At 30.9% G+C, this 22480-nt stretch overlaps 5 protein-coding genes across 8 annotated transcripts; 1 reads left to right on the top strand and 4 right to left on the bottom strand.

Moving 5' to 3' along the window:
- Positions 1 to 3777: 3777 nt before the first annotated feature.
- On the bottom strand, positions 3778 to 10462 carry LOC106719723 (monocarboxylate transporter 10). Its single transcript, XM_014514161.2, has 3 exons — positions 9874 to 10462; positions 4361 to 5479; positions 3778 to 3855 (listed from the first exon to the last, which is right to left on the bottom strand). The coding sequence occupies exons 1-3, from the start codon at positions 10136 to 10138 to the stop codon at positions 3794 to 3796; spliced, it is 1446 nt and encodes a 481-aa protein (XP_014369647.2). The 5' UTR covers positions 10139 to 10462; the 3' UTR covers positions 3778 to 3793.
- Positions 10463 to 11149: 687 nt separating this feature from the next.
- On the bottom strand, positions 11150 to 14775 carry LOC106719633 (E3 UFM1-protein ligase 1 homolog). The gene is made up of 7 exons (XM_014514008.2): positions 14681 to 14775; positions 14525 to 14615; positions 13359 to 14344; positions 12549 to 12990; positions 11843 to 12301; positions 11556 to 11767; positions 11150 to 11348 (listed from the first exon to the last, which is right to left on the bottom strand). Exons 2-7 carry the CDS (start codon positions 14605 to 14607, stop codon positions 11221 to 11223), a joined length of 2310 nt encoding a protein of 769 aa, XP_014369494.2. The 5' UTR covers positions 14608 to 14615; positions 14681 to 14775; the 3' UTR covers positions 11150 to 11220.
- A 629-nt stretch (positions 14776 to 15404) lies between these two features.
- LOC106719652 (prefoldin subunit 3) lies at positions 15405 to 16894 on the bottom strand. Its single transcript, XM_014514039.2, has 4 exons — positions 16743 to 16894; positions 16283 to 16525; positions 15987 to 16141; positions 15405 to 15649 (listed from the first exon to the last, which is right to left on the bottom strand). Exons 1-4 carry the CDS (start codon positions 16803 to 16805, stop codon positions 15559 to 15561), a joined length of 552 nt encoding a protein of 183 aa, XP_014369525.1. The 5' UTR covers positions 16806 to 16894; the 3' UTR covers positions 15405 to 15558.
- Positions 16895 to 17143: 249 nt separating this feature from the next.
- Positions 17144 to 17778, top strand: LOC106719653 (guanine nucleotide-binding protein subunit gamma-1). 4 transcript variants are annotated; one of them, XM_014514040.2, is made up of 2 exons: positions 17144 to 17237; positions 17347 to 17758. In XM_014514040.2, the coding sequence occupies exon 2, from the start codon at positions 17436 to 17438 to the stop codon at positions 17646 to 17648; it is 213 nt and encodes a 70-aa protein (XP_014369526.1). In that variant the 5' UTR covers positions 17144 to 17237; positions 17347 to 17435; the 3' UTR covers positions 17649 to 17758. The 4 variants fall into 4 exon arrangements, with proteins under 4 accessions (XP_014369526.1, XP_014369527.1, XP_014369528.1 ...); XM_014514041.2 differs by having other exon boundaries at positions 17144 to 17241; XM_014514042.2 differs by having other exon boundaries at positions 17148 to 17237; positions 17416 to 17778.
- A 2872-nt stretch (positions 17779 to 20650) lies between these two features.
- On the bottom strand, positions 20651 to 21969 carry LOC106719678 (DNA fragmentation factor subunit alpha). The gene is made up of 2 exons (XM_014514070.2): positions 21332 to 21969; positions 20651 to 21015 (listed from the first exon to the last, which is right to left on the bottom strand). The coding sequence occupies exons 1-2, from the start codon at positions 21808 to 21810 to the stop codon at positions 20901 to 20903; spliced, it is 594 nt and encodes a 197-aa protein (XP_014369556.2). The 5' UTR covers positions 21811 to 21969; the 3' UTR covers positions 20651 to 20900.
- Between the last annotated feature and the right edge of the window lie 511 nt (positions 21970 to 22480).

The following is a 22480-nucleotide window of genomic DNA, read 5'->3' as shown; positions in this document are numbered from 1 at the left end:
AGTAAATTCAAAATTTTATTTTTTTATAAAGATTATTTCAAAGAGCGTACATTAAATGTACCTACTCTAAAATTTAGTCTCTATTTCCTTAATTTTAACTTTAAAAACTTTTTGTCATTAAATAATTCTTATCTGTAGTTTTATTCTTAACAATTTCATTAAGATTTTATAATATAATATTTTAACGTGAAATAGAATTCTATTTCGTAAGAAAATGCAACAATTCTTTTACACAGTACACATTTACTTATAAAAACTTCAAAAGTAATTAAATACACATTTTGTGTATTGTTCATAATGAAGGATAAATCATTTTATTACGATAATAGGAATTAGCACCTAGAAGTTGCCTCAAAAAAGCATAAACAATTCAATTTAATGTAATATTTTGTCCTCAACCCCTTCAATGTCACTGATTCGACTTTTTACTTTCGTTCGATAAAAACATAGTGGCATGGAACGTGTTAAGAAAAAAATTCGTGGAACCATACAAAGTCATGAATGCTGTAGAAGTCATGTATTGTACAGCAAGGCGATGTTTTAAGAGTTGCAAAATGCCGTCTAGAAATTGACATACCGATAAATCTTATTGAGCATAGATTCGATGACACTTTTTTTCCCTCCAATTCTATTTGGAGTAATTCATTCGTTATCTTTGGTGCCAGGAACATATGTATTTGCTTATAAATGACTCAACGGTTAAATACCCCTATAGTATCTATTTAGAATTTTACAAAAAGAAATATTATTGAGCCCAAATACTATTCTTAAATACTTAAAATACATAATTTAATAACTACAAGAGTTAATCACAATTATTTCATAACATTTCTCTTTAAAAGTTTTAGAGATGTTTTTATTATTTCAAGAGTTGTAATGAATGGGTAAACGTAAACATTTAAACCAGGGATCCCCAAACGATTTTGGAAACGGGTCTGTACCCACATGGCCAAATTACCCACTTTTAAGATCAATTTTTATTATTATTAATTCTGACTTAGGTTAATAGAAAAAGACAGAGTGAGGAGAATTAGTAATGCTTTAAGTTCGACACTTAAGCACCCCTTTGGGAATCCCTGGTGTAAGCATTTGATTAACCTTATTGTGAAACATAATAAACAATATATTATAACACTACCATAGTTGGATAGTATATGTTTTAAAAATAAAAAAACTATCATTAAAAATCATAAATATTAACTTTTAATTAAGGAACAGTTGAGGGCGAAGAAATAAAATGCGTACGAAATCACGGATAACATCAGTGAATTAAATTGCGTTTTATGCACCATGGAGTTATAATCAGTAAAGTACTAAGGATTATTTATCGCAGCTTTTTATCACAATATATCATTTACAACATTTTTTATATTAGGAATAGACGATAATTTCTTAAAAAAACTGTTTTAATTGGTTCTTTAACTGTTTTCTGTGAATAAAAAATGAAAGATATTCAACATAAAAAAATCTTTGTTGACCTAATTATTTAAGTTAATTACCGTCATTGTCAAACTGAATTCTTTTTAATAATAGTAGGAATTATTGCCTTCACGTCATCGTCATGTTATTAAAAAAAGTTATATGTATAACGTACATAATTATAAACTCAAAATTAATTGACGTACAACATTAATAAATATTATGAGAAGCACTCATATTTTCAGTTTATTCGGGAAAGGTATATTAATGTTGTCCTTTTTACATTTGTTAATGAAAACTTTAAATGTAAAAATTTCTCTATAAACATCACCTAACTCATACTTAAATAGATATAGTGAAACATAAAATAGTAAATATTTTTTCAGGGTAAATAATTTGAGTATTTATTGAATTTATTTAATAGATAAAGCAATAACTATAATCAATTTATTATAATACACAATATTTTTAATATCTCATTTGTGCTGAAACGAATTAAATCATTACCAATGACATAAACGTGACTTTGACGTCAATGAAAGTCGGTCGTTTTGTTATTAGTTATTACAATAATAGAGTAAACAACACATGCTAAGCATTTAACGAAGTAAGATGTTGTAACAATAATCAAAACATGGTATCCAATGTCATAACCCGAATGTTACTAAGTCGATCTAACCGACTACACGTGTGAAAGAAATATGATCACTATAGTAAATGTATACGATAAGTCATCAGGTTTTTTTAATTAATGAAGCAGTTTTATTTTTAAGTGAAGACATACACTAACCACTGTTGGTACAGACTGCTTGAATCAAACCGTGTATGGCCTTAAGTTGCGATATAAATTATTGACAAATTCACTTTATCTTGCATGCCACAACAGACAACAAATTACGTTAACAATGTAACTGTACGATAACGGGAAAATACTGCACAATATTTAATATTGCAATATTAATTTTTAATTGGATTCATTACAGTAAGTTAAGAAAGTATAACCAAATAGAAAGTTATTTTCAATATGTTTTATATACGATTGGGGCTCAATTGAGCCAAGATAAGGTCTATGACCTAAAAAAGCTGCTGCCCCTCCCTGCCTCCTCTTAGCGACGCTCATTTTATGAAAAAATACCTCAGTATCAAATACCAAATAACATTCCGAGTGAAAATATACAAAATAATTTGTTTCTTTGTACTCACTTGCACTGTTAATTTTGCAATTTTCAACAAGACAAAATCTCTTGGTTTGGCAAATATTCCGCTAATGAAAGTATTTAATACACTACAGCTTTCTTAAACCTGAGACTTACTTTAATACTTAGTATACTTACACAAAGAAACATTTCATGTACAGCGCTTATCGCAATTTCTATTTACAATAATTGTATTACTGAAAAGAGAATAAAAAACATAAACACCTGATAACTTGTTAAACACAAAACGAAATATTTGTGCCACAGCTTGTATTATAATAGATTAAATATTAATAAGCAGAGATGGATTTGAACAGGAATAAATCTCTTACGGCCGGTAAGTGATTTATTCCTATCTATATTCTATATGATGAGGAAATTATTACAATAACAAATAGAGATAAGATAATATAGTTTGAGAGGAGTAACATGTTTATCTAGGTCACCTTGAGACAAAGTCTCAAGAAATCTAGTTGTTAAAAAATCCTTTTAAGAAAAGTATTAATTGATTTACTTTCAATTAATATCCGGGTAACCCAATGAATGTTTGACGTGGGATGAATGTTAAAATAATAGAAAATAAATTAATACAGTAGAATAAGAACAACATAAAATTTTGTAAACACGAAGTATTGTGACTGCACCGTCATAGTAATAAAGAAGGCGCACACAGTAAGGCAAAAACGCACAAGAAAATAGAAGTCAGTTATTGCAATAAAAAAAATTGTCGCTTGGTCGTTTTGTTTCCTTGATATGAAATAACGCAAAGACTATGTATCCGACATCAGACTTCTACAGATACAATGGATCAAAATGTAATCAATGGTTGGAATTAAACATTTTCTATAATTTATCCTAACACATATATAAATAAAAATATTCATACAAATATAAATATTACATATTGAGATTCGAATGATTGTAGTAGTAATAAATAATTAATATTAATAAATAACATGGAAATAAAACTAAATTAGGAACTTGCATAGGTAACTGTGTTCAACAAACATTGTCAAAAAAGGAAAATACAAACAAAATGCAGTAAATATAGGCAGTATCTTTCGTCACTTACAATATAATAAAAGCCTTGCATCCAATCCACTATCAAACAGATTTTAAAGTCATTCATTTCTTGCTAAAATAAAAATTGTCAATATTTTTGTATTAGAAATTAAATGTTATAAGGCCGTTTGGTGATTTATCTTGCCATTTGAGCTCGAGATTGATGTAGGAAGTGTTTCTGAAATGTGAAAACGTAAAAATTAGTAATTAGTAATATTTTGTTGTCTATAGACAAATATGTAATATCCAATATTTCTTTTTCTCGAGCTTAGTAACTGTTTGATATTAGTGCTCAAACAGTAAAATGGAATGTGTTGCTTAATGTTCCTTTCGTATAATTGTTTACGGCAATAGAAGTGTGTTTTGATACTCGTCGAATACTCTAGCATCTAACCCCTTCACTAAAGTTTAGATAATCAAAATCATAAATAATTATTGCCGTTTCTAATTAAAAATGGATTATCTACGCATTCTTACATATACAGACGAACTTGGATAAGCGAGAGTCCAAGAGACCGCGATATTTTTCTGGCTAATAGAGGTTTTTCTCTGACCCGGGTTTCTCGCTTATGAACGTCATCCGTCGGGATCGTACATTGACTCTTGCTTAGCCATGTTCGACTCTAATGTCAAAGGTTTAGAGTAAACTCCGTATTATCTAAACGTTAAGTACTTAAACTTACCATTATCTACTGGAGGCGAGTATGTGTGTCCGTTTGCATTAGATTCAGATCGGCTTGAATTACGTCGTTGGTAATGAACGCTGAACATCACGGTAGCGCCCACTAAAGGCGATATACCGGCTAGGACGAATGGAATTTTATAAGACTTCGTTATACTTCGAATGTAGCCCGCAATCGGAGGTCCAACAGACAAGGGCGGCGCAGCCAAGCCTAGCATACAACCGATCGCTTGAGCTGCATGTGTCGCGCCGCACAGTTCAAATGCTATCGGACCTATCAGTGCAATGAATGCACCGTCAAACAAGCCCATACCTAGCGAAATAGCCACTAACAGACTAAATGATTTCACGAACGGTAAAATAATTGTAAGTGCTCCGATCACATAAAATGAGATCTGCTGCAGTAAAATTCTATTGATTCCGCGCTTATCCGCTAAGAATCCAAAAGTCAAACGACCCAACCCTGATGTGATCGCCAAACATTGCAAAGGAAGATTATCATTGACATCTGTAAAGGTCTCTTCTATGAATTTCTTTATGTGAACGTACGGCACAAAATAACCGAACAACGCTACTGGCATCGAAAGAGCCCATAATCTGTATTTATTATTCTTCCAAATTTGCACGGTCACTATAGTTTTTAATAAAGATTTGACACTGTCATGTTTGTGAGAAGGTTTTTGTATTATCATTAATGGAGTAGGTTTGAATAGTAAACCGCAAAGCATAATGCCCACTGTGAAGAAGGATAGAACTCTGAACATCCATTCTAAGCCGTGATACTTAATGATGTATTCCAATAACGGAGGCATTATGACCGTAAACACTGAGCTTCCTATCGTCACTATCCCATTAACGAGTCCTAAGTATTTTTTAAAATAGTGACCGAGGATGGCTAGGGATGGCGTGTATGCTAGTGATGCACCTAAACCGTACATCAAACCATACGTGAAGTAGAGAGCATTGACTTCGTTCACAACGAATGATGATAGAAGCAATCCCGCTGTAGCGATGCTGCCGCCTAGGAGTGCAGTCGCCCGCAAACCAAGAAACGCAGTTAGTAGACCTGACAGTGGAGACAGGAAAAATGTCGTACCCATTGTGAGCGCGCCCACCAAAGCTGGAACAAAGATAATGCATTAGTTAGCTTCCATCTTTTTACTTTGTAAAATATATATAATATTGGAAATGTAAAAGAAGCTATTACGTGAACTGAACATCATTTGGATATTTCTAACATTTTGTAAAATAAAGTCGAAAATAATTAAGATCGTCATTATAATAATGCTTTACAAAAAATACTGGTATTACACTCCAATGTTATTAAAAAATTTAAAAAGTTTTTAAATCTATTGACTCGGATGTTGAATGGAATTGTTGCTAATGTTCGCCTTATCTTGTAAATGTAATATTAAATAAAACTGGTTATACTAGAAGGTGAAGAATGTCGACCGAGGTCAAGTTTCCACGAAATTTATTTAAATGCAAAGTTTGTCAAATCGTCAAACAATGATCATTTACTATCGACAGTTATTCAATATGCTGACGCAACGATTACATGTAAACTTTGAAAAAGATTTCATCAGACTTTTACTGCTTTATTTTTACAGGTGTGAATTTGTGTAAAATAAACGCACGACTATATAACTCTATGATATGTCAGGAGTGAAAAAGGATTGTCTCACATTCTTTTTGATAAAAGACTTCTATTATATAAAAATATACTGAACGAAGCGGGATTTTTAATTCAATGTAAACTTTCCTGCTAAAAGTTTGTGCGATTTCAAGACAAGTTAACTAAAAATCATAATATGAAATTTGAAACATAATTAACCGGATTAAGCTATCAAGACTTTTACCTAGTTAGGACGATCAAAATGCTAAATTCGTAGCACTCACATAAATGACAAGTGGTACACAATGTCTGTTAATCTAATCGGGTCAGTACGCTCAGAAGATTCGTCTTCGTATTATTAACTGGCGGTTTATCATACATTGAATATCTATATACTGAATTATATACTATTTTGTACTTTATTTGTCATTCTTATATCAGTTCGCAGAATGTGACTTGATAACCTAATAAAAAATATGGAACGAAAGCTTAAATAATAACAATACAGCGGTATGTATAAGTTTTTTGCACTTGGTTTGTGATCATTAACATACCGTCGTTCGAATTATTTACGCCTACATCATTGCACAATTTTAACAATGATTGATTGGATCCTAAATACGGCCTCCGGAATCGTTTGTTCTACATAAGTACTAATGGTAGATAATAACTAATAAAATCATTGTACATAAATGACCTGGTTGTCATGATGATCTGCGGAAAAACAGAATTGCGAAGAATTTACTATTTAAATTTAAGTTTATCATTTCATAGGTATGTCAAAAATTTTATTGTATTAACGGCGCAATAGGCTTCAAAAATAAAAAAGTATGATTATCAACAAAAGAATAATTCAACGTATAGATAAAGCTGATATATTATGACAAATCATCTGAAAAGAATTCGTAGATAACGCGTAGTATTTACTACGACTACGACCAATAACTTAAACAGCACGTACAATTCCGAATCAGTACTGGAATTTGTTTAAAAATAATTAATGCTATGAAAAAAAACATGACGATAAAATTTTTCAATGTAGAGTTTGCATAAGACACGTTTAACGATTGAAAATTATGTTACAACTACAAAATAAGATAACAAAGAAAAACAAAATTAATCTTTGAAACATTTACTACTGAAATATTTACAATCAAAATCCTTATTTTACGCTTATACAAGTTTCCCTCTAAACCGAGCAATATCTTACAGAGGTATAAAGATATTAAAAAGGGTCATTGTCACTTATAGAACTTTAATAAATTATACAGTAAATATAGAAGATAAAGTGCAGCATATAAATATATTTAATGTAATTCTGAATTTTCTCATTTATTTATTTTTTAGTTTTCCAATATTAAAATTAATATATTAATATAAAGATATAAAGACGTAGATATACAATGATGCCGTTATATTTTAAAATACGTAAAAAGCCTGTTAAGCTGATTTAATTATTTTGTTTGTAAAAAGCTAATTTAAGCTCTTTTCATAAACATGAAACTAAACTGTAGATGTGCGTAAATTTCGACACTCGTTTATAGACGTATATAGATGGTAGCCGTCTCATTTATGGAGGTCTGCGTATAAAAATCCAGGGTTTGTGAGTCCCGCTTGCAGAGGTTTCGAATTCTCGCTTTTAGGGGCTAAAAACGTCAGGACCGGGCAATAATTCGGCTATAGAGTTAATCGCTTATCCAGGTGCGACTGGAAATAAATAAATAAACAGCGACCCTTTTTGCCTAGTCCGTCTCTCTGTAATCAAAGATTTTATCTTTATTCTTGTGTGTAGTTGAATATTATAAAATATGATATGAAAAAAATTCGCCAACGTTTAATAAAAGCAATCAAATGGAATAGTAACAATGATATCGTATGTTGATGCGTCAAATAGTAGCAATTATTTTGCGTCTACTACTATTGATGCAATCAGACGTCCTTCGTCGCGATCGACCGCAGAGCGCGCGACGTCTGGCGCCAGAAGATCAAATAATAATTATAGTTAAGCCTACATCATCTATTTTTAGCATGGTCAGCTAGTTATAATGAGCTTTCTATTTGCGGTATCAGTCTACCACTAAATAAAATTAATCTCAAGTCTAGTGTTTTGCAGCTTCAGTTATTGAAACATAGCAGTAGGGGATCGTTAGGTGGTAATGCGAACACATCTAAAATGTTTGTTTTAGAGGGAAATTTTGATACTTCTTCCTGTCGATTTGCTTTAGATTATTTTCGTCGGGTATAGAAGACTACAAGCTAATTTTATAGCATCAACAATATAACTCACGCCCGTAACCCAGAGGGTAGGCAGAAACCACAGAACTCTATTTGGCGCGGTCCTGATACACCTCTTTCGCTTCTTCTACATTCATATATCTACGTAAACATGCACGTCGGGTTCTAACTTTATAATAGTAGGCATACTAAATACAGCCTATATAAAATGAATTATTTCATGCAATCATAATATGTTGGTCAACACCATCACGCCCACGTAACATTATATTTAGTCAGTCGCGCGCTTGACTCACGTTTCAGTGTGACAACCTCATGTTCCTCCATTCCCGATAACCTCATATACCGATACAAATATTAAATATTTAAATAGTTTATTACTTGATAACTATTTAAATGACCATAATGAGAGCAGGTCAAAGTAGTTTTCCTTCATTAAATTGACAGCACAATCAGTCACTGTCACCAATACTTTTATTAAATTCTACTAAGATTACACAATTATTTATGCTACGAGATCTCAATATTTTAGTTTATGAAAAAGGAAACCAATTAAATGAGAAGGGTCAAACCACAAGTTGAACAAATGTAACGGCAGCTTTTTGTATCTCTCCGATTCCTCTTTTGAACGACTAGCCGCGCGACTGTAGCTTCATGCGGCTTGCTTCGGCCCAAAAATTGCGTTCACTTTGTATCACTAAAATAATCATGAGACTGCTGTTGACACATATGCGCACAAATAAAGAGTTACATTGTTGCATATTCGTTGCCTACCTTTAATGAACAGATGAGAAAGTGCACTCAAAAAAAAAACACTTTCCCTAGGGCGTCCGGCGACTCAAAAGACGGAACGCAGAATACTCTAATTAATTATGATGTCTCACGAAAGTTTAAAGCAGAATACTCTATTTCACGCCTGTCTTCTGTGAAGTTGTATTTCATAGGTCGACCTGGGCCAGTTGGCAACAAATGTTGGATTGCAGGCTCTACCACAGCGCGCGATGCCACAAGACTGGTTAATTGTCGATGGAATTACGATTGCCGTTTGATGATAAGTACCAACAAAATCGAGGGACGAAAAGTTCTAGCGAGCGCTTGCTCTCATATAGATAGGTACCTACCTAAGTAACAGGTTTTATGCAACTGTAAATTATGAGTAGACCCATCCTACTGAAACCTCAACCAAATTTATAGCGCCATCGTTTGCAAATATACGAAACACGTGAATTAAATCAATGGTATATTAAAACATCAAATTCATAAATACAGCCACTTGTCTTCTGATTGTTATCATACATAAATTAAGCCAAATTTACATAAAATTGATCTAAAATGATAAGGAATGATTTGTCGTTAAAAATAAAAAACCGTAAAAAATGCATAGTTTTTGTTAATTTTGGAACATTATAAAAGTAAAGAAACACTGCAAAGATTAGGTTAGGTTTAGAACATGCAAAGTAACAATAAAAACATACTGGATAAGTTAGGTTATTTTTGGAATATTTTAAATTAAATCGAAAACAAACATGATCCACTTGAAACATTTCAACAAAAATATAATCCATTTTTTTCACGTACCTAACTTCTTGACTCTGTATATTATAATGCAATACGTATGAGTTGTTAAGTTAATAATAAGAAAATAAGAAAAAAAATTAACTTACATGCTTTACTCTCCGAATTTGGCACATTTTCGTTTTCAAGTCGATGTTGAAGTACACTATAAATTACACTATAAGAATTTATAACTCCGAACAATAGTCCATTGGTCAAAAATGATCCTAGCACAATCAAATAGGCTCTAAAACCACCATCAGGGGGGCCTTGTAAATCCTCATGACGTTTCATACTCGTGTCTGTCCCAATATTTAAAACATTATTCTTGTTGATACCCAATAAATCAGTGTTTTCTTTAGGTTCTGTCTCCATGTTTGTTGTACGTTGATAAATAAATGTTCATCAATTCAATCGATGGTAGTTACTACAGAATGCACGAGGTTAATTTTGTGTGTAATATTAGACAGTATTGCATTTTTTCATAAAAAACAAATGCACGGCTTATATAACACGTGTTTAATCTGAAACTGTATTTAAAACAATTATTTTGAACTTCATAACAAACAAAATTAAGGCACAATGGTTTTTAATATTATTTTTGCAGCGTACGGTGCCGTGCACAACCACCTAACACGGACACATCTATCGCACTGCGTACGCGTACGTTTGTATTGCGTCCGTCTCCGTCTGGTCTAATCTGCGGTCTGTGTTAAATTAGCCTACGCTACGTTAAAAACTAGAAATAATTTACTAACTTTGAACAACTGAATGCGAAACATATTCTATAGTGTGCTATGTTATTGCTTGTGGAGGTTGGTGAATACGATCAAAATACGATATGTTTAACATTCTTAATATTGAAAGTAAGTAAAAATATACGTAGAAAGCGGACAAAGAAAATAACAACAATATCATGTTGAATTACATAAACGGTATAAAAAAGTTATTCAACCGTTCACATCACACAAGGTTTTCTTAAACAAGCAATTGCGGAATAAATAAAATAGTATGTATAGGTAATAAATATAGTGACAATCGCGGACAGTAGCTTCCCGAAAGTAAATTTTCAAATCGGTTCAGTAGTTCCGGCGCTTATTCAATGCAAACTAACAAATATTTCCTCTTTGTATTATTAATAAGATTTCTTTCCGGTTCTGATCTTTTAAACACACTGTTTAATAAGTTAGAGTGTATCATTATTTGACCACATCACCAGTTAAATCCTTTTCAGTGCCAATGACCAAGGCCTAGGTTCCTCAGGGAGTTGAAAATAGAGGTTCGTTCTGTCGTCGCGTTCGTTTTGGTTAATCTAAGAGAAGGAACTGAGGAAAAAGGAGAGTTGGCGACAAGTAGGCGACTGGCCTTAAAAATAAGCCAAATAAATAACGAATAAAAAATATATATTTATTTCCGCAAACCATTGTATTATTAGAATTCGTTCCATTTTTAACGAATTAATTTAATTTATTCTTTTTTACTTCACTGACTAGCAGCTTTATTGAAGGCATTTCTTCTTTTAGTTTATCTTCAGTTTGTTCTTTGTCTTCACCTTCACTAGTTGTCAAATATTTCGACACTAAATCTGAAATGTATTTATATTTAATGATAATAACAAAGTAAAAAAATTAATTAGTTATTATTGGTTCCACTAATTGACGACAAAGGGACCATCAAAACTGGTTTATAATATTCTAATAACAAGTTATTTTATATTAATAGATGTAAAATAATTATATTACTCTTGTATTTATGCAAATTACATATTTCAAAAATATTATCATAAAATTACCATGATACTGCTGTATTCTTTCAAAATCTTCGCCTTTGAGATGTGCTTTCAAGAAAAGTATAATTAATGGTACTTGTCGCCCAGACGCGTGAAGCATATTCTGTGTTACAATTGTAAATATAGCCAACACAGCCAAATGCAACACTAATGCTGGGTCACTACAATTTTCAAGTTCTGCAATTAGTTTTTCCCTATGATTTTGTACTAGAAGCCTGAAAAAATCGGACATGGTTAAAATACAGTTATAAACATTTAAATAACAGGCATTCGGAGAAGAAAAGACATACTTATCCTTCTTTTTGTCTACTTTCTTCAAGATCATGCCACATTCTGATAAACAGATATCAACGGCTTGATAAAATAATTCCATGTTTTGATCTGTCAATGTTGCATTTAAAGCTTTTAATGGCTTCATATATTCTTCAGACAGATCATTTATGATTTTACTTCTTTGTTCAACAGTAAGAACATCACCTTTGAAAGACAAATTGCATTGATTCGCTGCATATTTACAAAATTCAGATAAAGTATCCCCACCGAATGTTTTCAACAAGTATTTTATATACTGAGGTTGCTGATCAGAAGGCAACATTTTCAGGCCCTTTTCATATAATTTTATGTCATTTATTAGGACATTAATTCTATCTTGTGCCGATGAATGTGTTTGCTTTCTATTTTGGTTAGCATCTTGAAGCAACTTATCAGCCATTTCTTTTGCTATGACTAATGCTGTTTGATTTAAAGATCTGCAATGTAATTTGTAATAATATAATTATTTGTATAGACCTATTAGAATACTAGAATTATTTGTATAATACAAACAAGTTACCAACACCTATTTCATCCTATTATAGTATGGTTACTACACAAAAGAAGCGAAAAGAGACTATTTTCTAAACTATATACCTTTTTTTATCTCATCACTTAAAATATAGTAAAAATTTGTGGCTGAACATTAGTTTGTTAAAATTATAAAAAATAAAAATTAAATACCCTTGTAGATATTCAGCAATTTGATTTGTTAAATCATCAAGACCCTCGTTTTCTAATGCTTCTTTTATAACTTCTTCAATATTATCAACTGATACAATTTCAAGATGAGTGGGAGCTTTTTTGTTGGCATTTGATGCTTCATCAGAGTCTGAATCATTTGTAGCCTGTTTGGATCTCTGGTGTTTCTTTACGGCTTTCGTTTTAGTTTCTCGTCCCTGAGTGCCTCCGCCACCTTTCCCAGATGCAGCTTTTCTTCTCCGTTCTTCACGTCTTTCAGCTTTATGATCAACATGACTCGGAGATGACAAATCTGCTGTTTTAGCTAATTGCTTCTCTATGTAAAACTGTTGATATTTTTGCGACTTCACAACTTCTTCAGCCAACTTCTGTACCATAGGCATGCAAGAATTTTTCAAGTTTTCTATGAAACTATTGCTGAAAACTGTGCAAATTTGAAGTGATTAGAAAAATGTTACAAATTTACTTGAAAATATACACCAAACAAATTCAGGTATATATATGGTTTGAAAAATAAAACAATGTTACAAATAGTAAGATATGAATTAGAACCAAATAAACTTAACATGGAAGGGCTAACACTAACTGGTGAAAGACAGGCCCCAACCATGAAATAATAGCAGTCCCAGTCAGCCCAAGAAGAGCTATCAATGGATTCAAGACTAGTTGGTGCTGATACCAGATATATGCTTGTTTGCCATTTTATATTTAAAAAAATATCTTGTGAGAGTTTAATAGAACCAAATACTATATTTATGTACAAAAATTGTCACAGTGTTTATTGAAAATTACCTGTGTTATCGAAGAGAATAGTAGATTTTGCACTAGTTTTAAGCAATGTTTCTATTATATTTTCAATATCTGCATCAGATAACACTGATGGTAACAAAGAAACAACATCTAAATAACTCTTTGATGCTACACATTCCTCCAAAGCCGTCTCCAATTGCTGTTTAATTTGTAGACCAATTACACAACTACCAAGAAATGTTAAATCTTCATTTGCTAAAATCCTTTTAACATAACCTTTTGGATCTGAAATACCTAAACGTGTCAGGGCGTCATATTCAAGATAATTATTTTGTTTGTAAAAGCTCATTACCCATTCATTTTGTGATTTGGTGTAACAAGTTGGTACATAAAGTGCACCTGTTTGACGTCCTGTTAGTACACCTGGGGCATGTATTTCATCAAATAATGATAGAAATAATCTTTCAGGCAAGTTGCAATGACTGACAATCACATTTATTGGTGTAGGTTTTAATAAACCCATTAAAGCACCTCTGATTTTAGCTTTTAATCTAGTTATATACTGTTCTGTATAAAAGTTTCTTGGCTCTGATGGGTCCTGTCTGCCTATAATTATTTTACCCAAATATCGCTCCAATATATTATGTTGTAAAAACTCGGCAGGAAGATCATATTGTAATGTTAATTCACCAACAGAAATATGGCCTTGTAATTGAAGTTTTTCATTAATTTCTTGGGCAATCTTTTCCAAAAAGTAATGAGCTATCAAATAACCTGACACCAATTGAACTTCTTTGCCTTTTATAATTTCACCAATATTGGCATTTATTTGACTAAGATCAACATTTAGGTCTTTAGCCAGATCAACAGTATTTATGCGTCCACCATGTACATAAAGTTCATCCTTAATTTCTTTTACAAGCTGTTGAGGCGTTAAATACTCTTTGCCATCTGTTGTGAAGATCACATCAATTAACTTAAGTTCTATTAGCTTTGTTACAATTTCAACACAATTTCGCTCTGATAACCTGAATTAAAGGACAGATTTATTAATTTTATTTATTTAATAATAGGACACAAATAAAAAGTAACAAATACAAAAGAGAAAAATACTTGTACAAGTAGGAAAGTTATGTGTACAAACAGAAATGTATACTTTAGTAGTGATTTGAAACTGCGATATTTATGTAATTAAAGTTAAAAGTTACCTCTGAGATGTCGAACTTAATTGAGCCTTTTGGAAATCCGCTGCAAGCCTTTTAATTTCATCCCAATCAGTAGAGGGAGCCATATCAGACACTGAAAAATTAATAAAGCTTGTGATGTCGACACTTATTACAAATACTTTTACCAGTTGCGCTTACCTATATTTTGTTCTATCTAGTAAATTTTTATTTCGTATTGTTATCGCAGTGAAGTTTTAAAATTTCTTTCAAGAATGTCAATATCATGTTAACGTCAACCAATTCACACGTTTACATCTGTCATGACGACGACACACATTTTAAGTCAAAAAGCTACAGAGTAAACATTTTAAATGTCATTTCAATTCCATGCATCCATGAAAAAAAGGATACCTAGCCCCCAGCGTGAGATATTACACACTTTTGCACACATAGATTTTGTCAGTTTTTTTGCACATTTTTTTCCTCTTTTTACTTTTTCATGTGCAAATTACGCTAAAAGAAAATAAAAACAATCATGATTTCTATTCATAAATGCTCCCAAACCTTTAGCTTGTACACAATTTTAACTTTTATATGAGCTTATATATTTTATAACAAGATCTTTTTGAAATGAAAATTTCTTTAATTTTATTTATAACATTACATATTTATTGTTCATACCTAAACAAATGTTTTTGCCTTGCTTAAAATATGTTTAAAATAAGTTTTTGGACAAATAAAAGTACATGACATCTTTACATATCTTTATTAGAAATATTTAAAGTATATTAAGGATGGATAAATAAAAATACATTTAAACATGCATAATATAACAGAGTTATAACATCAAAACTGCATAACTAAAAATACACATAATGAATAATTGTTATTTTCAAACTGAAATAAATAAACCATAACTGTTAAATGAACATGACTTTATAGTGTGGTTTATAATCTGGTGAAAAAGCTTGCACGTTAATTTTTTTCCTCATATTAATATGTTACAAAATAATTTAGCCTAATATTAGAATTCAAGTTGTGAGGACTGTTCTGTTCCCTTAAACACTGTAATCAACTTATTGGCTAGATGCTTTAGCAGCTTGACGTTTCTTTATATCCCAATTATACACTCTAGCCATATTTACTTCTATAGTTGTCCACTGATCACTAAAATCACAAACGTAAAATACATTATTTATAAATAGTTACAAGCTGTCGCTTTCAACTTTATCGACACTGGAATCAAAAAAAACTTAATTAGTAGTCAATGCACTATTGTAATCTATCTCTATTTCAAAGTTCATTCAGATTTGTGGAGCCATTCTGTACTTATGTGATTACATCCATCCATCAAAACTTTTGTATTAATGATCATTTATTGAAATAGAATCTGTATTGAAATACAACAGCAGTTTTGGTCAACTAGAATCAATACATATACCAAAGTGATCTCACAGTCATTTGGGTTTGTTTTACATGGGTAGATTCAATCTCATACACTCACCGTAAAAAGTCCAAATCATGTTCCACACAAGCCAAGTTTTTCTTTGCTGTGGCCATATTTGTTGTTAATAAGTTTTCAGCATCTTCTAGAGAGTATTCTAACATGACATTGGCTCCTAACCATAAGAAGACAGTCTCTGTTGGTTTAACGTTTGCCTGAAAATTGAATTATCATGAAATATTTTTTACTGTCATTAGAATATAGTGCTTTTTAAAATGTAGGCTTACATAAAAAAAAATATTTCATGGAAGGTAATACAACACTAGCATATACATACATAAATAAGTATAATATACCTTTAGAAATACTTGATCACTCAAAAGAAACTGAGTTTCCATATCTTCTTTTTGAGCCTTTAACTTTTCGATCATTTCTAATGAACGAGACAGGTCAGGTATTTGTTGGCGTAGACGTCTTCTCTTTGAAGCCAAAGTACTTTCCATAAATTTGTATTTTGCATGTTGCTCGTCAAGTCTTCTTAAAACTTTATCTACTCCACCGGAGTTTTCAGGTAGATTCATAAATTCGTCGACATTATCCTAAAACAAAGTTTTTATCAATTTTTATTTAGTTTTATTTCATATTTACACTCATACCGAAAGACTTTTATTAATATAAATAATAAAAAAAAGAATTTCAAACACAAGCGATAAAAATAAAAATCAGGTGTAAACTTTGTAACCTCTCAATATTGCATTCTTAACAAGAATGAGAAAATGTTTAAACTAATAAAAGAATTTTTTAAAAAAAGCTTACTACAAAAACAGCTTCCGGAATTCCTGAAAATGTTTTGGAAGAAGTAGGTGCATCACCTTCCATTATAATCAGATTTGGTTCGTATTTTTGAAGTTAAAATAGACTGCTGCAATTTCCAAGGAGTTCCAGAATTTTGACATTTAAATTTAGTATTGCAATATTTCAATGTATACAAGGCAAAGAGTATCGTAAACCAAAATAAATACTATATAATTGTTTTAAGCACGATAGACTGAGCACCTGTTGTATTGATGGTTGTAGTTGAATTTGTTAGTCTGAGAAATACATTTTTACACATATTAAAAGTGGTGCGTATTCATCAGTTTATTTACACATTAATTGACGAAAACTTTGCAAGAAAAGACGGATATTGAACCAAGCTACATTTATTATATCATCTTTATTGCCGAAGTATTGCAACATTGAAAGAAACTGTCAAAAATTAAGGAAAAACAGGGCAGTGGTTTTGATTATTTCTAAAACCTTATTTAATAGGTGGGTGTGTAATTTTCTTGCCTTTTGAAACATACTTGATTTTCAATTATCATTTTAACTAATTTTAAAATATGCGATAAATGTTATTGTGTATATTACTTCTTTTTAGGTAATCGGTTATCGGAGGCTACGCCCAATCTTATAATAACTGGATTGTTTATCTTCGCTTTCATCATAGGCCTATCAGACACCGCCGTAATGGACATGATGGTATCGACTTTGCAACAGCAGCGTGCTGTCACGGAACAGCTTAGACGAGAAGCTGCTATTAAACGTATTCCCGTTTCCGTGGCAGTGGCAGATATCGTCAGATACATTGACGATCATGAGCACGAGGACTGTTTACTTGTCGGCTTTTCCAGTCAAAAAGTCAATCCCTTCCGTGAAAAAAGTTCTTGCACTGTACTCTAAGCTTACATATTACTTTTACGAATTATTTGTGCTGTAGTAATCATGTTTGCTTTTATACTATTTATGTAAAACTTCCTTATTATATGTACATCTGTCAAATAAATGTGTTTATTTTTCTGATCAGATTAATTCTTAAATATATTGTTTTGCTTAAGGTCCTTTTCATGTATTTTGTGACTAAATAAATAAGATTATTTTATACCATTTGTTTATTTGTGGTTTCCAGTTAATAATTGAAATAAAACCATATTGTTTTGAAGGTGTTTATTAGTGCACAGAAAAAACTATCAATTCCAAAACCACTGTAATTAGTTTCCATTAAACAGATTAAATAAATAATAATTTGGATTTCTAAATAAAAATAACACACCCTTGATGTCAAAGTTGACCATACAAGAACTAAGAATAGTGGATATTATGAACAAAAATATATGAAAACTAAAATTGTTATTACCAAGTTTGATAAGTAATCCATCTATGATAATGGTTAATTCTTAATACATAAAACATATTTCATCAATAATTCAAAACTATATTTTATTAACTATAATATTATTAAAACTATTTGAAAGCACATATTGTTTTGGTTTTCCTTAGTCAGCTCTGAAACGGTTCAAAAGTTCACATAAGATTTGACCTGTTCAACTGCGGATTACAGTTCAACTAAAATGGCAGCTCATGGCTCATCAAATGTACAATTGCTATGTAAGCCAACTCGTTCGAAAGGCAAATCATAACTATGCAGGTACAAATTGAGCTGAGCTGTGAACTGATTCACTGATCTGCTTCACACATGTGAACCATTGCTTATCTGCATATCATCACTTTAGTTGAGTTCCCTATCTATGCAAAACAGTGGTAAATTCCACAACAATAATATATGTTAGGTGCATGAATGGGCCGGGTTGTTCAGTGAAATAGTGCAATTCTGCATATTATTGTGTGCGCTCCACAACCTTAAAGAAAATGGTGGGAAAAGAAGGTGGATTGGAGGGAGGTTTATACGGGAAGGCGAAAAATCTTATTTATGTGTCTCCTTTGTTGATTAAAGGTAGGGAACAAACACATCAGCAATTGCAAATGTCCATGAGCAGTGGTCGCTTCGATATTTCGGTGAATATTGCTGGCCGCATTATAATATAAAAAGGTATTATAAATTAAAAAAAAACGAAATTGGTGTTACATTAATATACATGATTATAAGTATTAAGTCAGTAGCATCTACCTATACAAGATCTTTATTATGCCTCTATACAAATATATTAAAAAATGTTTATTATTTCACATTCAATAGTGTTTGAATCCAGTTGCATTTCTAATGTTAGTGCTTTTGACAAAAAATGAATAGTCAGACCAATTTTAATATTTCATAGTAATTATTAAAAGTACATAATTTTATGACATACTAATAGTTTAGCTTCATTTTATATCTCGAATAGAGTTTATGATTTTTGCAGCTAAAATGTGCTAATTACATTTGTATATAATATGTGCAGATTCATTTAATAAGCTTTGTATTTTATAGTAAAATTATATTAAAGTTTGTGCTTTAAATTATTTTAATGTAAATATCACAAATTAATAAATATTAAAGCAAATATTAATCTGTATGATATCTATTTAAGGTAATTCTCATCATGCAATTCCTACAGTCCGCTTATATCTCTAATCAATGAGGATATACATAAATTTATATTGGTTTGTGGCAGTGGAGTAGAACATAAGTGAAACTTATTTAATACTTGTAAAATGTTTGAGCAAATTTGGAATTAAATGAATAAATCTTACTCTAGGGGTAAAACTATATAAAAAAAATAAATTTACCAACTATCAGTCTTTTAAATTGATGTTGATTATCAACCTTGTAGCAATTTGTCTCTCAAAAGTTTACAAAAATAACAAACTAAACGCTATGAGTAATTAAACAAGTTGGAGCATGATTAATTCTAGTATATCTATTGTTCATATCATATTTACCGTAAAATGTACTAAGTTATTACAATAAATTTCTAATAAGATTCTACTTACCGACAGTATTTAACAAAATATTTGAAACCATTCTTGTCAAGCAATGTCCAACATTATTTTGGTTAAGGAATAAAATATATGACAATAGAACAATACTTAAATTGGTTGAAATGATTTCTAACTGAAAGGAATGAATTAAACATTGTCCTATGTGTTTAGTAAACAATAAACATATTTCATTGAGATCAAACTATTTTAGAATGGAACTATGAAATACAAACATTAATTTTTGAAATAGGACATTGGGAACATATAAATCCATAATCCAAAATTAACTGAAATACTAAAAAAAATAGTAAAACATTATTCTATCAAATATTAGTCTAAACATGGGGTTTAAACATGAAGCCATACCATTTGTAATTCACTAAAATAACCCTTTACATTTTTGATTTGGCAAACATAGTAATAAAGACATTAAAAGGAAATAAAAAATCTAACATAGTATGGTACCACAAAGTATTATCCATATAAATATTGTTTTTATTAAATAACTTCGTAACATCGTTTTATAGTTGTTGTTGTAGTCTTTATTTTAATATTGGCATCATAAACATTTAAATTATAATAGGTACCAAACCAAAATGGGACCATTTAATTTTTTTTTATTACAGAGCATACCATTACAATGTCTACAAATTCTTAGTACCTGAGACATTACCTTTCTATCAATGAATGTCATATTATTCAATTAAAATATTATTTTCAAATCTTAAAATGGAAGTTATGTCAGTAACATATTCCTGTATAATATTACAATATATGCTACAGTTTATGACATTACAAACAATGACTAACTTTAATATAATCTATATGTTATATTTAGAATGTTTTAAGTTTATTTGATTTTAGCTCATATTCATAAGAATAGCTTCTTATACCTAACTACTGCATATTCAATTCATAGGTCTATAAAACTAACAATTAAAATATTGCAACCATTTTGTAATAGCAATTACATGAAAAAAGGCCTCATATTTTTTGGTGTTATTAATGGATTACTATTTTGAATCTTATAATAATGATTATAACTAATATTAAGTAGTAATTTTATTGAGCCATACCTTTACTCTATTTTTTGCATTCATACAAAATTATTTGCAAGCATGGGAGCCTAAAGTATGAAAATTTCTTTGTAAACTTTTGAGATTTACCATCCCTTAGAAATAAATATAGGGTCAGATTAGTAGGACACTGTTGAGGTTGAGATTACATTGAAGTTTTTTAAATCCCCTCCTGACTTGGTGGTGACACATCTTCATTGCCGTTTGCTACACTCTGATGATATAGTTTTAGTAATTCCATAGCATCTTGTGCTTGACGTTTTTCTAGAAGTATCCTGAAAAACACATCATAAAAATAAAAAAGAAGTAAAAATAGATTTACAATAAAAGCCAATTACAATTGTTTATGAACTTAACTATTTTAGTTTATTACTGTAACCTATTGAAAAATAATTCATTTTAATATTAGGTATACAGGCTAGCGGTTAACACATAAAAAGAGTGTTGAAAATAAACATTGATAATTATCTAAGCCATTTATTTCATATGAAATTTCAATATTCACCAATCAACAAAAGGACAACTATTCTACAACTTATATGAGAATAAATATGGAAATTACATGCACACATAAAAGTTATATGAGCTTACCTTCCAGAAGCTTCTTTAATATGTTCTAAAATAATTCGATTGTCCCGGTCTGTTACAATATCAGCAAGGCTATCTGGATCCATATCCGAGAGAAGTTCCAGGTCTTGCCCTCCAAGTAATGAAATATGACAAAGATTATGTTGTAGTCTTCCTACAAGATTAGCGACCTGTCCCTTGTCTCCAAGCGTCACTTCGTCTGTTTGGTCTAGCGAAACTTGACACTTGGGCATATTCGGGGCCCATTTTTCATTACCGTGTAAGATCATTAGTGCTGTATCGGGGTCTAATGTAGAGAAATATTCATCGTCATCGACCTCTGTACCATCACATTCTAGGACAACTGTCAAATTTTCACTAGGTAAACCCAATTTTTCGGGAACTTTTGCAAGTAGATCTTCCAAAGACGAAGCTACAATACCTTTCTTTTTGTCTCGGTTAACATCACAGATTTTATAAGGTTTGTTGATGTCGTTCTCCATTATATAATTGCAGTTTTATTCGAGAATTATAATTAAAATAGCAAGTAAAATTTATTACGCACCGGCGTTTGGAAGTATAAAAACAATCAACATATTAATTTTAGCACTTATCCGTTTGTGCAGAGCTGCACAGAACAAAAAAATATATAAAGGTAATTGAAAGATGTATAGTGTATAGTCAAATTAAAACTTTGACAATGTAAAATATTGCCAAGTAAAAAAAACAAGTTGATAACTCTTATCGGCGTTCAGGTCAATTTGATAAGAAAATCAAACTTTATTTGTTTTTTTTTTTTTTCAATTACTAGAACTTCGAATTAATCACACATAAATAAAAGATAAATTCACAACTAACGTTCGAAGGAGCAGAACCTCGAATTTACGCGAGACGACTGTCTACTACGAGTGAACTATTGAATATGATGCTGAGTCTACCAGTGGACCATTACTACAGTACTTAATATATTCGAACAAATCGAGTTCGAGTTCTATTATTAGGGGTGAACTCGACATATTTTTTTTCAAATCAGGGTTAAATCGTGCACTCCTACTTTATATGGAAAATAATTCCTTTGTCCCCCTTTATTAACTTTTTGATTATATTGCTTAGCGGAAAAATAAACTTCTTTGATTAACAAAAATCTAAATATCTAATCAAAAGCACAAAAAC

Source organism: Papilio machaon, chromosome 11 (assembly GCF_912999745.1).
Source record: "Papilio machaon chromosome 11, ilPapMach1.1, whole genome shotgun sequence".
Taxonomy (NCBI): Eukaryota; Metazoa; Arthropoda; class Insecta; order Lepidoptera; family Papilionidae; genus Papilio; species Papilio machaon.
The sequence above is the reverse complement of the archived record's forward strand: the minus strand, read 5'-3'. Positions and strand labels throughout refer to the sequence as shown.

Coding starts and splice junctions, on each gene's coding strand:
- LOC106719633 (XM_014514008.2), bottom strand. CDS start 14,607: ATGGCTCCCTCTACTGATTGGGATGAAATTAAAAGGCTTGCAGCGGAT. Junction 12,991..13,358: donor TATTCTCTTCGATAACACAG/GTAATTTTCAAT, acceptor AAATTTGCACAG/TTTTCAGCAATAGTTTCATA. Junction 11,768..11,842: donor GTAGACAAAAAGAAGGATAA/GTATGTCTTTTC, acceptor CGATTTTTTCAG/GCTTCTAGTACAAAATCATA.
- LOC106719653 (XM_014514042.2), top strand. CDS start 17,436: ATGGACATGATGGTATCGACTTTGCAACAGCAGCGTGCTGTCACGGAA.
- LOC106719678 (XM_014514070.2), bottom strand. CDS start 21,810: ATGGAGAACGACATCAACAAACCTTATAAAATCTGTGATGTTAACCGA. Junction 21,016..21,331: donor ATTAAAGAAGCTTCTGGAAG/GTAAGCTCATAT, acceptor TGTGTTTTTCAG/GATACTTCTAGAAAAACGTC.
- LOC106719723 (XM_014514161.2), bottom strand. CDS start 10,138: ATGGAGACAGAACCTAAAGAAAACACTGATTTATTGGGTATCAACAAG. Junction 5,480..9,873: donor AAATTCGGAGAGTAAAGCAT/GTAAGTTAATTT, acceptor TCTTTGTTCCAG/CTTTGGTGGGCGCGCTCACA. Junction 3,856..4,360: donor CTCGCCTCCAGTAGATAATG/GTAAGTTTAAGT, acceptor TTCACATTTCAG/AAACACTTCCTACATCAATC.
- LOC106719652 (XM_014514039.2), bottom strand. CDS start 16,805: ATGGAAGGTGATGCACCTACTTCTTCCAAAACATTTTCAGGAATTCCG. Junction 16,526..16,742: donor TTCCGGAAGCTGTTTTTGTA/GTAAGCTTTTTT, acceptor ACTTTGTTTTAG/GATAATGTCGACGAATTTAT. Junction 15,650..15,986: donor CATGATTTGGACTTTTTACG/GTGAGTGTATGA, acceptor TTGTGATTTTAG/TGATCAGTGGACAACTATAG.